We start from the raw sequence: 17,448 nt of genomic DNA, 5'->3' as shown, positions 1-17,448 counted from the left end.
TATATAAAAATAAGTTAAAGGTTAAAGTATGCATATGAAATAAATCATAAATACATAAATACCAGCATATATTTACAGTGTAAGCAGCATTTTAAATGTGGTTTAAAAGGTTTACAATGCAGTACGACATGAAGGAAATCTGGAAGTCGAACCTGACCAGAGGGCTTAAAAAGAGGATTTCCATAGCAGTCATAGAGTCCATTCTCACGTACGGATGCGAGACGTGGACACTCACCAAGACTATTCGAAAGTCTCTAGAGGGTTGCTATACATGAATGCTCCGGATGGCTCTTGACATGAGCTGGCAACAGCACATGACGAACATCGAGCTCTATAACAACCTACCGATGCTCTCCACTAAAATCGGGGCGAGAAGACTGCAACTAGTGGGGCATCATCTACGCCACCCCGAGCTACCTGCCAGCCTAGTCATCGTATGGGAGCCCAAGCACGGGAGGATGAACCCTGGGTGCCCTCCCAAGACTAAGGTCAACACGCTCCTGGAAGACAGCGGTGCGGCTAATGTAGATGAACTGAACACACTGATGAGGGAGAGGGAGAAGTGGAGAGTCCGTCATCGTGCCCGACGCCAGCCCCCTAGGCCTGAGTCAACATTGTAGTAGTAGTAGTACAGTGAATGAGGTAATAGCTGTAAACCATGCATTATACTGAGGAGTTGGCACTGACTTAAAGCAATCACTTTAAACCATGTTACGGTCTAATTTCCAACCACTTCTGCTGGCTAATGTGCTCCTTTCACACTTTTCAGCTCACTCCTTTTCTCAGTTATGTTCCCCACTTTACTGACATCAGGAAGAACAACACAATTATAGAAAGTACTTTCTATATTTAAATAAGATGGTCAGTGTTGTGTTCATTTAAAGGCTTTGCCTCTCTATCTACATTTTGGTTGGTGTTTTGGCATCAAAAACTATTCAGAAAATTAGAATGGAAATTGTCTGATCTACGTATTTCCAAATAATTTTTTGCTTATGTGCCTGAATTCTACATTATAACATTGTTATTTTTCCTTCCCACACCTTGTGGTGCATCAGGTGATAACCTTGCTGTTTCTTTAGCATTTTTGTCTGTTTTTTACAAGGCCGAGTTGCCAGCTCAACGCTCAGCCTAGCACAGACGGAAAGCTGGCCGGATTCGAACCCGGACCACTCGCCTCGAAGTCTGGTGTGGACGCCACTACATCACCGGCCGGCTAATTATAATATAGGCTAAGCTTAATCAATTTAGCTTTGAGATGACAAAAAAAAAGTCCATGAGACTTACAACTCACTTTTAAAACAGCCTCTGGATTAAACTGCATTTCTGTTATTTCAGAGGAATCTTCTGTAATATAGTAGGAAATAGGTCGCCAGTTAGTAAAGTACATTTAAATTGAATTCATATGTTTGATATGGGTTACAGCATGGAAGGAGCCCATTTTATCATGCCTTCCTGAGAAGTAAAATATTCTACGTCAGATAGATTCAGAAGGACAGGGTTAAAAGTTGCAATAGCCACAGGGTGAGATAAAGAAAATCTCCAAATAGATTTATAACAGAACTCAATTACTATTAGAATTACTCAGCATTAATTGACAACTTTTGCACATACAATGGTAACATTTTAGTCAGTCTTTTCTATTCACAAGTTTTCCATGGCAATTATCAATTTCTGCTACGATCTGTGCTTTTAAATTTAGACATGCAACGTTTCATATCTAAATTTAAAGGCATAGATCGTAGCTCTGACAAATAAAGATAAACAGCTATCAATAATATCTCATCTCAGCCAAACCATTGGTAGCTACGAAAAATAAAGAGAAGCCCAAGCTGACACTCAATTTATCATCTCAACCAACATCTTCTTTTTATCCTTGCTCTTGTCTCCAGGCCTTCAACAAAATACTCATCTATGCTACAACACAATCTCTGTTTCTGCAGACTCTCATTTTTGTTCTAATCTGCAGTTCAGGATCTTACTCTGGAAATGCATATGCTCAATACTCATAGATGTTCTCTGAATCAGCCTACTGGAGACCTCCTTCACCCAGACCAGTCAATTAACCTTTTCTTTCAAACAAAGTTGAGTTTATTGTCATAGCTCAGGTACATAAATGCAGAGGAGGTACTGTCTTCATACAATGCTTTCAATGATTGCATCCACCAAATCTTCATTTTCATTGTAACATTCAAGATGATTGTCGATACCTTTAAATTCGTCATAGTTCCTAACTAACTAAGTGAAATAATTTCATTTTCACTCCCGGCCACTTCTGGCATTTCCAAACTTGAATGCTTGAAGCTGCAGTAAGGAAAACAATTCTAAACTATCTTACTGCTAACTATCACTGACAAGAATTAATGCTTTTTTAACATAAATACGTGCAAGTGATGCTTTTTAATAACTTCACTCTAAGCAAGGTATGGTGTCTAATGGTCATACAAGTTCACTGGACTGACGCCAGTTAGAAACTGTTGGCAACAGTTAAGCAATTAAGCCTCAAAGTGTCCCAAATAAACGAAGGAAATGCCAGCTTTTTTTGCAAATAGCTTTTGTTCTTTAAGAGTTGTCCACAATAAGCAGTGTCCCCAATTAACCAATGGACTGATAAACTGGGATCCACTGTGTTTGTATATATACTGACTCATCATCATCTGTGATTCGTCCAACTGCAATACTACTGTTGGAAAATTTGAAGACGGCATTGGAGCTGTGTTTAGCCACACAATGATGTCTTTATAGAAAGTAGATAGGGGTCAAATCCTTGTGTTGATGGTCAGCAAGGATGTTAATACCAGTCCTCACTGACTGAGGTCTGGTGATGAGGAAGCTGAGTATTCGGTTGCAGAGGGAGTTACATAGGCCCAAGTCTCAAAGATTGATGGTAGGTTTGGATGGGATAATTGCATTGAACATTGAACTGTGGTCAATGAACAGCAGCCTGATAAATGCATTCCTGTGTCTGAATGGTTCAAAGCAGAGTGAAGAGCCAGAGAAACTGCATCTGCTGTTGACCTGTTGTAGCAGTAGGAAATTAGAGCCTCTCAAGGCACTATGTGGTTGAATTAAGTGCCACCAGATGATGGTTATTGAGGTAGGATACTACGCTCTTCCTGGGCACCAGAGTATTAGATCCCTTCTTGACTGCAGAAACGAGTGTTTCAGTATGTCTGTAAATACTCCAGCCAATTGCTCTGCACAGATCTGTAGTATTTGGATAGGTATGGTGTCTGGAGCAAACGTCCTTTGTGCATTCACCCTCTTAAAAGCTGTGCAGATGCTGGCCTCGGAGACTGAAATTACAGGTTGCCTAGAGATACCGTACGGGGCTTGTGTGGGTGTATCATATTTCTCTCTATCAATGCCTTGAGATTATCCAGGAGTGATGAGTTCTTATCACTTATACTACCAGACCTTGCCTCATAGGAAGTTGTATTGTGCATATTGAATTTATATTTTGTAGATCCCTGTTCTATATTGAAGTTATATTTTGTACCACCACAGATACAGAGATAGATCGTTTTTCATTTCCTTTCTGCTTAAATAGTAGAGTGACATGTACAACTTTCTGATTCAAAGTCACAACTTCCAGATATAGTGTTTTGGAAAACTGGGACTGAAATTTCAATTTTTGTTTTCATTAATATCCAATAGTGGAAGCACTCATTGAGGAAAGTTTGCTATCCTAATTTCCATTATTTTCCCCATTACTGTTAAAACTATTCCATGACTTCTTCCTGTGTTGTAAAAATATATAAAATAGTGATTGAGCAAATCTTCCATTTCCTAATGAGAACATTTAAACTCAAGAATGGTATAAAGTTGATAGTGAGAAACTCATTCTTAAATTTCAAATTCTCTTTTCAAACACTCGAGTTCACACCACTAGGTGGCAGGCTACTTTTTAAGTGGGCAAAGGGTCATTTTCATAGCGACTTCAAGCCAGGCAACAGATTTAATTGCTGAAATTAAAAATAAGTAGATTGGATCCTAAAACCTTGAACTATAAGGAAAGTTCTGTTTTAAGATGAGAGTAGCTGTATAAGTTTAAAAAATGTGTACGGCCTCTCTGGACAAAGGTGCTGAGTCAATTGTTATCATGTACCAGAAACAAATGATCAATGGGTCAATACATTTTGTTTTCTCAACATCAGAAGTGATTATCACCTATTATTATATATTTTTTGAAGAATTAATTTAACTATGAAATGAGCCGGCTTTCTTACTGAACATTAGATATTTTTAAAGAAGACTCCAGTACCCTATCGTTGTGTTCTCCATACCAGGAGTGCCTTTACTATTGTGATCTTGTAGTTTTTGAAAAGAACTACGATGATTTTTAGAATAGTTTGTTTTTCTCCAAGAAGTATATACAGTGCTTTATAAAGTACCATATTGCTAATTTCAGGCTTCTGACAATTTGCCGAGCTGAAACAAGTCTGTTGTTTACTACCTTTTAAAAGATACAGGTAAAGAGTGTAACACACATCAAAGTTGCTGGTGAAAGCAGCAGGCCAGGCAGCATCTCTAGGAAGAGGTACAGTCGGCATTTCAGGCCGAGACCCTTTGTCAGGACTAAGAGCGTAAATATTCTATTAATCTCTATCTACTATTTCACATCTGAAGGGTAAAGATTAATCTTGTGAACAATTTCCCCACTCTGTAATGAAATTCTGATGCAGGCTGTGCTGATAAACCCCTGGAACTCAGCTTTTGTTCAGTTAATGGTCTGTCATAACTCTTTGCATTAGAAAGTGTGACATCCAGGGCTCAATATGGGGATCAGGTTCTTTTAAAGAAACATAGCCAGAATAATAATTAGATGAAGTAAAAACAGAAATTGCCGGAAAACCTCAGAAGGCCAGGTAGTACCTGAGGTAAAAGAAGCTGTTAACAATTCAGGACCATTCAACAGAACTGTGATAAGAGAGAAAGAAAGTTAGTCAAAGGAGGGGGAAGGCAGTGGGTGGAATAAAGAGCTAGAATGAAATGATGGAAAGCCAGTAAATGGGCAGTTAAGCTTCTTTGTCTGTGTGACACATACAAAGTATTGGTGGTACTCAGCAGGTCAGGCAGCATCTATGGAAGTGAATAGATAAGTCGATGTTTCGGACCGGGACCCTCCTGTTCTGTGTCCAGGTCTGCGCGATGCGTCGCTAACGTAGTAAAGCTGACTGACTGGGATGTGCTGAACAAGCCACAGTATAGGAATGAATGAAAACAGAGGGGAACACACATCAAAGTTTGCTGGTGAACGCAGCAGGCCAAGCAGCATCTCTAGAAAGAGGTACAGTCAATGTTTCAGGCCGAGACCCTTCGTCAGGACTAACTTCCTTCAGTTAGTCCTGACGAAGGGTCTCGGCCTGAAACGTCGACTGTACCTCTTCCTAGAGATGCTGCCTGGCCTGTTGCGTTCACCAGCAAACTTTGATGTGTGTTGCTTGAATTTCCAGCATCTGCAGAATTCCTGTTGAAAACAGAGGGGGTTGGAATGACAAGTATGAACGCCAAACACAAACAGTTTACTTTGCAGAGCCACCGAGCTTCAGTATCCCTGCCATTTTAATTCACAGTAGAAGTGATTTTGTTCTATTTCTTTGTTCTACTGTGAATGTCTGCAAGAAAATGAATCGCAGAGTAGTATATGGTGACATATGCATACTTTGATAATAAATTTACATTGAACCTTTGAGCTTTGAACACCCTCTTGCTACCTCTCTGACGAGCAAAGTACAGTGAGAGTGATTACTGCATGGAGGGTCAAAAGAGCATCTAGCTAGAAGAATCCCTTGTGGATAAACCCCTAGAAAGACTATCTAACCAAAAGGCGCAAATTTTGAATAACCATCCTGAATTAAGATGAAACAGAGATTGAAAGACATATTTTACTGAAAGTTAGCTGATTTTAACATGCTTTCTTTGCAACCAGGTTAGTTAAAAGGGACAACAATTTTCCTTGGCTTGAAATACCGTATTGACTGTTTACACTTTTCCATTGATGCTGCCTGACCTGCTGAGTTCCTCCAGCATCTTGTGTGTGTTGCAATAACTTCAGAGTATCATCCATAAAATACACAGGAATTGAAATTGTTACTCTGATGGTTATTGTGGCTGCAGAGCGACCAGGGTTGGAAACTAAATGGAACTGCTCAGGAGTACTCACTATTTAGAAAGGACGGGCATTAGGCATAAGATGGAAGGACTGTTAGTAATGAAGGACGTTCATGTAATGGTGAGGATGGTTGTTGCCTCAGAATTATGAGAATTCTGTGTGGGTGAGCTAAAATGATCAAGGGGCAGAATGTGCTTGTGTGTGTTGTCTATAGTGGTAATGTGTGGGATGGGATTAAGTTGGAAGTTAGAGAAGGGTAGAACAGCATTCATGGAGGATCTTAATCTACATGTGGATTGGTGATACCAAATTAGCTTTAGTACAGGGGAGAAGGAATTTCTGGAGTGTGGGTGTGTGTAATGCTTTTTTAGGTCAATACATTGAGGTACTGAAAACGGGCTATCCTAGACTGGATATTCAGAAGCACTAAAAGGAATAATTAACAATTTTGTTGTGCAGGGAAAGATGACCATTATACAACATTGTGTTACATGATTTATCAGGCTGGAATGTGAAGTCATAGAATAAGAAATTTGGCTCCTAAATCTAAACTAAGGCAACTGCAATGTTATGTGGTATGACCTGACTTCAGTAGATTGGGGAACTTTACAATGTAGGTTAACAGTTGATTTGCAATGGATATTATTTAAAGAATGTATATTTGAACTAAATAATTATTCATTCCTGTATGGCACAAAAGTAAATCAGGAAGAATAGGTCAATCATAGTTTACAGAAGGAATTAAAGATGGTATGATGGCCAAATAGAGAAATTGCCAGAAAAGCAGCAAGCCTGAGGACGAGGAAAAAAAAACAGAGTTTATATAGTAATGGAACAAAAGATTGTTTGAAACGGAAAAAAGTGGAGTATGAATGTAAGTTTGTGGGGAAATAAAAACTGTAAAAGCTTCTGTAAGTATATGAAGAGAAAAGAGTTTAGTGAAATCAGATATGGGTCACCTACAGTCAGAATTGGGGAAATAATAATTAGGAATAATAATGACAGAACAAATAAGCATATACTGATGTAAATAGTCTACACTTTCATTCCTTCCTCCAAAGTGCATGACCATATACTTCCTGACACTGTATTCCATCTGCCACTTCTTTACCCATTCTTCTAATCTGCCCAAGTATTCTGCAGCATTCCTGCTTCCTCAGCACAACCTGCCCCTCCACCTGTCTTTGTATCGTCTGCAAACTTAGCCACAAAGCCATCAATTGTGTCATCCAAATCATTGACATATAATGTAAAAAGAAGCGGTCCCAACACCAACTCCTGCTGAACACCACTAGTCACCGGCAGCCAATCACAAAAGGCTCCTTTTATCTCCACTCTTTGCTTCCTGCCAATCAGCCAAAGTTCCTTCTATGCTAGTTATCTTTCCTGTAAGACCATTTGTTTTTATCTTGTTAAGCAGCCTCATGTGCGGCACCTTGTCAAAGGCTTTCTGAAAACCCTAGTAAACAACATTCACTGATTCTCCTTTGTCTATCCTGCTTGTTGTTTCCTCAAATAATCCCAACAGGTTTGTCAGGTAAGCTTTTCCCTTGAGGAAAACATGCAGAATCTGGTCTCTTTTATCATGTGTCTCCAAGTATCTCAAAACCACATCCAATCTTCCCAACCACTGAGATTAGGCTAACTGGCCTATAATTTCCTTTCTTCTACCTCCCTCCACTCCTGATAAGTGGAGAGAGATTTGAAATTTTGGAGTCCTCTAGAACCATTCCAGAATTGAATGATTATTGAAAGATCATTACTAAAGCCTCCACAATCTCTTCAGCCAGCTCTGTCAGAACTTTGAGATGTACATCATCTGGTCCAGGTGACTTATCTACCTTCAGACCTTTCAGTTTCCCAAGCACCTTCTCTCTAGTAATAGCAACTGCACTCACGTCTGCCCCTGACAATCTTGTTTGCTTACCTGAGGAAGGATATTCTTGACAAGGAAGCAAAGCAACAAGGATTTACTGGAATGATGCCTGTGATGGGAAAACTGACATACAAGGAGAAATTGGGTCAATATTCACTGCACCATAGATGAATTTCACTGAGAACTAAAAAATTTCTAAAGATACCAGACAGACTAGAATCAGGGAACAAGATCCTGATGGCTTGAAAGTCCAGGATCAGGAGATACAGTATTCAATTTAGAACTAAGGTCAGGAGTTAGAACATTGAACATAGAACAGCACAGCACAGGACAGACCCTTCAGCCCTCAATGTTGTGCTGAATCAATTAAATGAATAAACAAATTGCCAGCTAAATGAATCTCTTCTGCCTATGTAATGTCCATATCCTTTCATTTCTCTCACATCCATGTCCTTATCTAAATGTCTCTTAAAAGTTCCTATAGTATCTGTCTCTGTCTGCTCCCTGGGCAGTACATTTCAAACACCCTCCTCTCTCTGTTTAAAAAAAAAATGCCCCTCACATCTCCTTTGAGTTTACCCCCCTCACCTTATGCCTGCTCTCTGGTATTAGACATTTCAACCTTGGGAAAAAAGATACAGTCTTTCTACTCTATCTGTGCCTCTCATAATTTTATAAACCTCTACCAGATCTCCTCTCAGTCTCTGCTGCTACAGAGAGAGAAAAAAAAACAAGTTTGTCCAACTTCTCGTTATAGCATGTGGCCTCTAATCCAAGTAGCATCCCGGTGAACCGTTTCTGCACAACGTCCTTCCTATAGTGGAGGAATGTGGAGAAGGTGGGAACAGGGTACTAAAGTGGATGACCATGATCACATTATATAGCGTAACTTGCCAAAGGGTTGAATAGCCTAATCCTATCCCTTTTTATGCTTCTATATTAAGTGTCTTGATCACAAATGGACAAACTAATACTAGGTGTGTTTCACAAGTAATAACATTACTATACATTTTCTTGACTTACATATCCAACTCAAAATTGATTTGAAGTACAGGCAGAGAAGTATCTTAGAAGAAAAACCTACCCATTGTCCGTAAGCAGAGCATTGCATCCTGTGCCAGTTTAGAATGCCTTTTAAAATAAGATTCTGCAGCTCATGATGAGCCTGTTAGAAACCATGAAAGGTGATGACCAGCTAGAATTTTGGAGGAGGAAGGATTATTTGAGTGCTGTAAGTGTGAGCCAATCAAAGAAGACACAGTGTTAACAGCTTTTCAGTTAACTAAACCTCATTCAAGAATACAGTGCCAATGTGCTTATGTAAAGCTCTGTTCCCTCAGTGCAAATTGGAGCAAGTTTGAAAAGCTCTCACTGTAAAGGATGAAAGGTTGAAAAATCAGTCTCGGCAATCAACAGATTCAATTTTGCTTATTTGTCTACGTCATGGAGATTAAATAACAAATAAGTTTTACATTTCCTTGTGCACTCCGCACACCACATCTCAGGAGATTCAGCAGATTCTGGAAATCTCGAGGCAGCAGAAGAAAAATAAACAGTTGATGATTTGGACCGAGTTACTTCATCAAAACTGGAAAGGAAGGGAGCAGAAGCCAGAAACTGCTCCCATGGTTGGTTCTCAGAGTAATTAGTCTCCCACAGTTACTCTCCTCCATTCTATTCTCTCACTGTCTGTTCTACTCTCTTCGACCTATTCCATTCTCTCTCACACATTCCTATTTGTAACCTCCATCCCTGTTACTCCCAAATTTAAATGTTGCATAATTATTATTCATAACATGGAGCTTAAATTGGAGTAAATTATATAGAATTATATTAAATGCATACCAATATCATAGTCAGTTTGAATGCTGCCTTAACTGGACCCATGACCTCTACCAACTGGAAGGACAATGGCATTAAATGCACTGCCTGGAAGTTACCCTCCAAGACACACACATCCTGACGAGGACATTTATTGACATTTATTTTTCAACCTCACTGGGTTGAAACCATGCTACTCTCTCCCTAGTAGCTTTCCACTCTCCAAGCACTGCAGCAGAAGCCATCTCGCTGCTACTGTGTCAATGGCATTTGGGGGCAATGCTGAAGCCCATGTCCATTGAATGAATATTAAAAAAGACATGAGTTATAAGGAGAGATTGGAAAGGTTGGATCTGTTTTTCCTGGAGTGAAGGGAGTCTGAGGGGCAAGGAGTTTAAAATATATAAGGAGCATTGATAGGGTAGACATTCATAATCTTTTTCCAAAACTAGAGGGAACAGGTTTAAGGTAGAGGCGAGAGAATTAAAGGGCAAGTTTTTCATCCAGAGGGTAGTGTCTATAAGGAATGAGCTCCCAGAAGTGGTGAGACGGGTACAATTACAACACTTAAAAAACATTCGTATAGACAGGTACATAGATAGGAAAGGTGAGGGATATGGGCCAAACATGGGCAAATGGAACAATACAGATGGCACCTTGGTCACAGGAAGGCTGGACTGTAGGTCCAGTTGCTGTACTGTATGGCTCTATGCACTGAGACAGAATGCCCTTTCACTTGTAACAAAGTAAAAGCAAAAAATCTCAACAAGTCCTGAGTCTACCAGGGGATATTCTTCTTGAATACTCTCATGGAATGAAAACCCAAGGAATCGAGTATATTTTAGTTGAGTCACTACATTAAATTACTTGCATCAGTATATTTCTTCAGGTTTGAATCAGAACAGGATAAAGAAGGCATCTAAAAAACAAAAACATTGGAAGTATGTGGAATGGCTTTTTAACTGAAATGTTAACTCTGATTCTCCTTCCATAGATACTGCCTGACCACCTGAGTGTTTCTGTCATTTTCAGACTTCCAGCATCTGTAATAGCCTATCAGCCAGTATCAGATATCAAGTGATAATGTATCAGTTCAAATTTGCCATTAAAGAAGCAAACAGAGATCAGATTGTGGTAATCCCAGCTACTTCACTGGGCCTTGAATGCTGGCCCTCATATCAATGATAAGGGCCAATATACCAGGTCTCTCCACCCTTAAATCAGATACCAAGATCTCAGATACCCTATCATGCCCTCAGATAGGACAGAACAAAGGCAAAGCCACTTGGTAGGTTTGCTTTTGCTGTTGGGGAAGGTTTAAACTACTTTCGCAGGGCTTGGGAACCAGACTGATAAGGCTGAGAATGGGACAGTTGGTATACAAGTGGATGCAGTGTGTAGTGAGACTATGAGGAAGGACGGGGAGATGTTAGGGCAAAATGGCAGTCAGTGAGATGAGTTTCAGTGCAACATGGGTACAAGATTGAAAAGGGTGAACACGGGACTGAAGGTGAATGCACGCTGTATAGGGAGTAAGCTAGGTGAACTGGTAGCTCAGTTAGAGTCTGACAGGTATGATATTGTGGGCATCACTGCAGGATTTCCTAAAGGGTTAACTTGCAGGCTGAGTCGGTGGTAAGAAAAGCAAATGCAATTAAAGCATTCATTTCGAGAGGACTAGAATATAAGAGCAAGGATGTAATGCTGAGGTTTTATAACGCATTGGTCAGACCACACCTGGAATATTATGAGCAGTTTTGGGCCACTTATATTAGAAAGGATGTGCTGGCATTGGAGAGGGTCCTGACAATGATTCTGGGAATGAAGGGGTTAATGTATGGGGAGTGTTTGATGGCTCTGGGCTTGTACACGCTGGAGTTTAGAAGAATGAGAGGGGATCTCACTGAAACCTATCAAATACTGAAAAGTGTAGAGAGAGTGGATGTGGGCAGAATGTTTCCTATAGTGGGCAAGTCTAGGACCAGAGGGCACAGCCTCTGAAGAGGGGGACATTCATTTCAAACAGAGATGAGGATGAATTTCTTTAGCCAGATTGTGGTGCGTCTAAGAATTTGTTGCGATGGACAGCTGTGGAGCCCAAGTCATAAAGTACATAAAGTATATTTAAAGTGGAGTTTGATAGGTTCTTGAATACTCAGGGCATCAAAGGAATAAGGAGAAGGCAGGAGACTGGGGCTGAGAGGGATAATATATCAGCAATGAATGGCCTAATTATGCTCCTGTGTCTTATAGTCTTAAGCCCTGAACACCCTGATTCCATAACAGGAAGCAATGCTGAGGAGTGGTATGGGTGCAGAAGCTTGGCTTCTGTCAGAGCAGCCAAGCATTTAAATACTTTTTAAATGGCTCAAAGTGAAATAATTTTTAAAAAATTACTCTTCTCCTTGCCTCATAATCTGCATGTTTTCTATATGTTACAGAGGGATCTCAATTCCTGCATCAGATCTGATTTGAGGATCGATGAAGTATCTCGACCTGAAGTGTCAACTGTTTATTCCTCTCCATTAATGCTGCCTGACCTGCTGAGTTCCTCCAGCATGTTGTGTAGGTCATTCTGGATTTCCAGCATCTGCAGACTCTCTTTTGATGATAATTGTGCAACATCTCTTTGCTGGCTTTTTGTCAATGTACCTTGTTGTAAGGTGCATAAAAATGCAATAAAAATGTATTGAATCTTCATCAACCTCTGCAGATTTATGTAATTTTTCATTTTTGAAATTTACTCTCCTATAGCATATTGGGCTTAACTATTTCATTTTTATGGAATAATACATAATGTAAATATCTTACTTACATTGTGCAATATGCCATAAAGTATTCACTGTATGGTGCTGTTCTTCTCAGTCCTATCTGCATAAAAATCCATTTTCCCAGAGTGAAACACAATAACATTTAATGTCTCTCTGGAATTTACTCAGGCACTTCCAGGCAGAAGTTACCTTCAGCCACCAAATGTGGATTCTCCATGTTGTGAGTGAAGTTCCTGGCCCAAGCAGCAGGCACTGCTGAGACTAACTTTGTAACATGGTAGCACGAGTCCATTAGGCAATTTATACTCAAATGTTGGCTAGGCGGTGAATAGCCCCGGAGAAACTCTGCATGCTAGAGCCCTAAATGAAAGAAGCTACATTCATATTATCTGTGCTCAAAAGTTCTGGGCAGGTGGGTGCAAACGTAGTAGAGATAGTGTCTTTCTCTTTGGCTGTGGACCCACTGAGAAACCAGCTGAAAATAAGGAGCTAAAGAGACTTAATATTTATGTAACATACATCAAAGTTGCTGGTGAACGCAGCAGTTGTTATCATTTGGTTGCTACCTTCACCCGAAAAAGTATGTGGAAAAAACAATTTGCAGATTGAGTCTGTGGTGAGGAAGACAAATGCAATATTAGCATTCATTTTGAAAAAACTAGAATTTAAAAGCAAGGATGTAATGTTGAGACTTAATAAAGCACTGATAAGGCTTCACTTGGAGTACTGTGAGAAATTTCGGGCCCCTTAGCTCAAAAAGGATGTGCTGATATTGGAGAGGGCACAGAGAATGATTCTGGGAATGAAAATATTACCACATAAGGACCCATTGATAGCTCTGGGTCTGTACTCACTGGAATTCGGAAGAATGGGGGAGGGGAGGGATCTGATAGGAACCTGTCGAATGTTGAAAGGCCTCGATAGAGTTGATGTGGAGAGGATGTTGCCTATGGTGGGGAAACTAGGACTAGAGGACACAGCCTCAGAATAGAGAGATGTCCCATTAAGAAAGATGAAGAGAAATTTCTTTAGCCAGAGAGTGATAAGTCTGTGGAATTCATTGCCACAGGTGGATGTGTAGGCCAAGTCATTGGGTATATTTAAGGGAGAAATTGATGGGTTCTTGATTAGTAAGGGCATGAAGAGTTCTGGGGAGAAGGCAGGAGATTGGGGCTGAGAGGAAAATTGGATCAGCCTTGATGAAATGGTGGAACAGACTCAAGGGGCCAAATGGCTTGATTCTGCTCCCATATCTTATGGTGTGATGGTCTCATGACAATATTAAATAGTTTAAATATTTTCCCCTTGACTACGTGGCCAGCTCCTGTTTGGGTCTGTGATAAGATTAATAAGTTTGAGAAAAAGGTGTGTGGATTACTTTCTTACTCTGGTACCTGTTAGGTATAAAGGAACTGGATTTTAATTGTGGGGTCATTTTCAGCTGGTTCTCATCAAAGTTCAAAATAAATTTATTATTGAAGTATGTATGTGTATATCACATTTACTACCCTGACATTCATTTTCTTGTGGGCATTTACAGTATAACAAAGAAATACAATAGTGTCAATGAAAAACTACACATAAAGACTGACAAATCAGCTGAAACAATAGCTTTTATTATCTATAGCAGTAACATTTTCAAAATTTTAACATTCTCTAGATGGATAGAGGATAAAATCTAACAGTGTCATCTGAATATGAACTAGTACTCCATATAAAACCGAACACAATCTATGTGAACTAATACAAGAGTTTAATGATGTCTGTTTTATTAACTAATACCAATGAACTATGATGTATGCTAATACAATGGTTTACTATTCATGTAATAGTTCAGCAGTGAATTGGCTGGTTTTTCAGTTTATATTACCTGCGCTCAGTGTACAATACATTCTGTCAATTTTATTGATTTAACTGTTGTAATTACACAGGCTAAGTTGTTTATATGATATGTTGCATCAACATTGCAATGTATACAGTAGTTTTATTTCTGCTAGCTCCACAAGATCTATCTGCTAACATGACTAACTGAGCAAGTTGTAGTTGGAAAATATATCCTGTTGTGGAAAAGCACTTGCACTTAACTGTAAGAGGATTAATAACAACAGCAAAGGTTTCTCATGATTATGGATCTTCTTTGTTACTTTGTTTTTATATCTTTGCAGTAAAATTTAAGCTTTCATATTTGGATAAACGGGCATGGCGTCATATCCCTCTGGTGGTTTTGTGCGTGCTCTTGCATGGGCTTCACAGTAAAGTTGTCCTTCTATGAAAAAGTAACCTTTCTGCTTGAGATTCATGTCACAGTCGGAGCAGACAAAACACTCAGGATGGCGATACTTGTCACGGGCTTTGACAACTGTCCCACTGCATCGTAAACATTTTATTAAAAAAAAGGAGCTTAGAGTTCAAAATCAATGCCAGTATTCCATCTTGTGATTTGGAAACTGAGAATTGGACAACCACCCATTCCAGGCAATAGACTTGTAAACCTCAGAGCTGCTTCCAATACATTTATATCCTTTCTTCACCAATTCACTATATAACTGTGGCATAACCTCTTAACATTTGCTTTCAATTCCCCTTACAATAAACACTGCAACTCTGTTATCTTTTTCTAAATACCTGAACTTGCTGAATGTGAATACTAACTTATGTTGAATATTGTACCGACATCCAGATTTCTCTACAACTCACAGCTTTGCAATCTCTCGCCATATGTTTTCTCCCCACATTTTCCCTGCCAAATCTGAACATTTTACATTTTCTCACGTTATACTCCTTTTGCCAGAAATTTTCCAATTCAGTTAATCTATCTTATCTTTATCTTATCTGTTTTATAACTATCCTTCCAACATTTCTTTGTGCTATCTGCAAACTTAGCAACTGCATCTTCAATCTCTTCATCAAAGTCAATTATAAAAATTGTAAACTTAAGGTTCCAGTCTTCATCCCTTTTTTACCAAGTAAACAAAGATCATTTATAGCCGCTGCCTGATTGTTAGTCAAACAATCTTCAATCATGCCAATACATTATCTCCTTCACTGAGATTTCATTTTAGCTAATATCCACTGATGCAGTATCTTTTAAAGTGCCTTTCAGAAATTTGTACTGTACATCCATCTATGTCACATGATATTCTGATAAATTGGTCAAACATGGTTTCCCTATTAGGTTTTGCCCTATTTCATTGATCTTTTCTTAAACACCTGCTGAAATGTCTTTCATAACAGTTTCAGACGTTTTCCATATGATAAATGCTAAGATAACTTGTGTATAATCTCTGCCTTCCTTCGTTTGAATAGAGGAATTACATTTGCTGCTTCCAAACTAACTGAGCCTTTCCCACATATAGAGACTTTTTGAGAATTAAAACCAACACGTACCCTGTAATGATTGAAAGAAATAAAGCTTATTTTCATTTTTTTTTATTTGTTGAAAATAACAACAAAAGAAAACTTTAAACTTGTAGAAGCATCATGTTGGTGCAGTTCCTGTAAACCTATTCTTTTATAAAAAATACTTACACTATTCCATTCCCACACTTATCGCAGAGTGGCAGCTTCTGAACACTTCCTGATGAGGCACCCACTTTTGTCACTGGAGCCTTCACACTTTTGGTGACCACGGGACGATTACCTTTGTCGGTTTGCACAGAATTAGAGAAGGTTTAAAAAATATTCAAAATATAAAAATAGACCCTGTTGAACAATCTAAGGTTCAGCAAATCAGATTTACCTCAGTGCGCTGCTAATATCACAGCCTAACTAGCTAGCAAGTGAAACCAAGGCAAAGCCTGTATTACCATAGCGTAGCATGATAGCGTAGTGGTTAACACAATGCCTTACAGTGTCAGGGACCTGGTTTCAATTCTGGCACTATCAGTAAGGAGTTTGTTCGTTCTCCCTGTGACCATGTGGATTTTCTCCAGGTTCTCCCATTTCCTCCCACAGTCCAAAGATGTACCGGTTTGTAGGATAATTGATCATTGTAAATTGTCCCATGTTTAGGCCAGGATTAAATTGGGGGGATTGCTGGGTGGTGTGGGTCAAAGGGCTGGAAGGGCCAATTCCATGCTGTATCTCAATAAATAAATAAACACAGCTCTGATTTGACTGTTAAATTGCTTCCACATTTTCTTCATGTGTCACTATACTTGAATAGAACTGAAACAATTGTTCCAACATATGAGCATTGCAGTGTCACAGCCTGAGAATTCCTTCATTGTAAGTTACAAACAACAGTGGGACAGGTGCCCAGGCACAGAGATTAAACATCCAGTGACATTAGATAATTAATCAAAAGAGTCCGCATGCTTGACAATGGTGGATTTTGGTGTTTTAATCAAAGGTTTTTTCAGCTGTCAGGAAAGAGGCACACAAATTGTTGCTTCACAATTGTTTTATATAGCGTTGACAGAACAGAGGAAACAAAAGCATAAGTTAGGAGCAAAGGACTTAAAAAAGAACAGAGCAAGATGCTAAAATGGCACTCAGCTTGGTACAGCTATTTTTATACTACAGAGAGAAGAAATTTCCATTCAAATTTGTAGATAAGAGTCAACCAATGACTTATTCCAGTAATGCAGAACAAGAAGCTTCCAGAGCTTTCCGGGATTATACTTTGTATAGCCACTAGAGGCATATTAAACTGCAATTTTATAAAATATAAGCAGATAATTAATTGTTAAACTGCAAAGAAAATAACAATTAAACAGTCTAATCTAAGAATTAAACAGTCGAAAGCAACACCACCGCCAACAGATATGAAGGGTGCCAAAGTAGCATAGTGGTTAATGTGACTCTATTACAGCTCATGGCATTTCAAAGGTTAGAGTTCAATTTTGGCACTGTCTCTAAGGAGTTTG

At 39.2% G+C, this 17,448-nt stretch overlaps 2 protein-coding genes across 3 annotated transcripts in view; both read right to left on the bottom strand.

Moving 5' to 3' along the window:
* The window catches only part of LOC134346344 (coiled-coil domain-containing protein 110-like), a 30,698-nt gene extending 22,587 nt beyond the window's left edge, over nucleotides 1-8,111 (bottom strand). Inside the window, exons 1-2 of the mRNA XM_063047691.1 lie at nucleotides 8,040-8,111; nucleotides 1,292-1,344 (exon numbers count right to left, since the gene is read on the bottom strand). Of these exons, the coding sequence (XP_062903761.1) occupies nucleotides 1,292-1,321 (30 nt within the window). The 5' untranslated portion in view covers nucleotides 1,322-1,344; nucleotides 8,040-8,111. The remainder of the gene's footprint in view (nucleotides 1-1,291; nucleotides 1,345-8,039) is intronic.
* A 6,070-nt stretch (nucleotides 8,112-14,181) lies between these two features.
* Nucleotides 14,182-17,448, bottom strand: part of LOC134347163 (PDZ and LIM domain protein 3-like) — a 55,467-nt gene continuing 52,200 nt past the window's right edge. For both annotated transcript variants that reach the window (XM_063049387.1, XM_063049386.1), the window contains exons 6-7: nucleotides 16,109-16,220; nucleotides 14,182-14,947 (exon numbers count right to left, since the gene is read on the bottom strand). In XM_063049387.1, the coding sequence (XP_062905457.1) occupies nucleotides 14,752-14,947; nucleotides 16,109-16,220 (308 nt within the window). In that variant the 3' untranslated portion in view covers nucleotides 14,182-14,751. The remainder of the gene's footprint in view (nucleotides 14,948-16,108; nucleotides 16,221-17,448) is intronic.

This window comes from Mobula hypostoma, chromosome 5 (genome assembly GCF_963921235.1).
Source record: "Mobula hypostoma chromosome 5, sMobHyp1.1, whole genome shotgun sequence".
Classification (NCBI taxonomy): domain Eukaryota; kingdom Metazoa; phylum Chordata; class Chondrichthyes; order Myliobatiformes; family Myliobatidae; genus Mobula; species Mobula hypostoma.
Note: the sequence above shows the minus strand (reverse complement) of the source record. Positions and strands in the feature narration are given on the sequence as shown.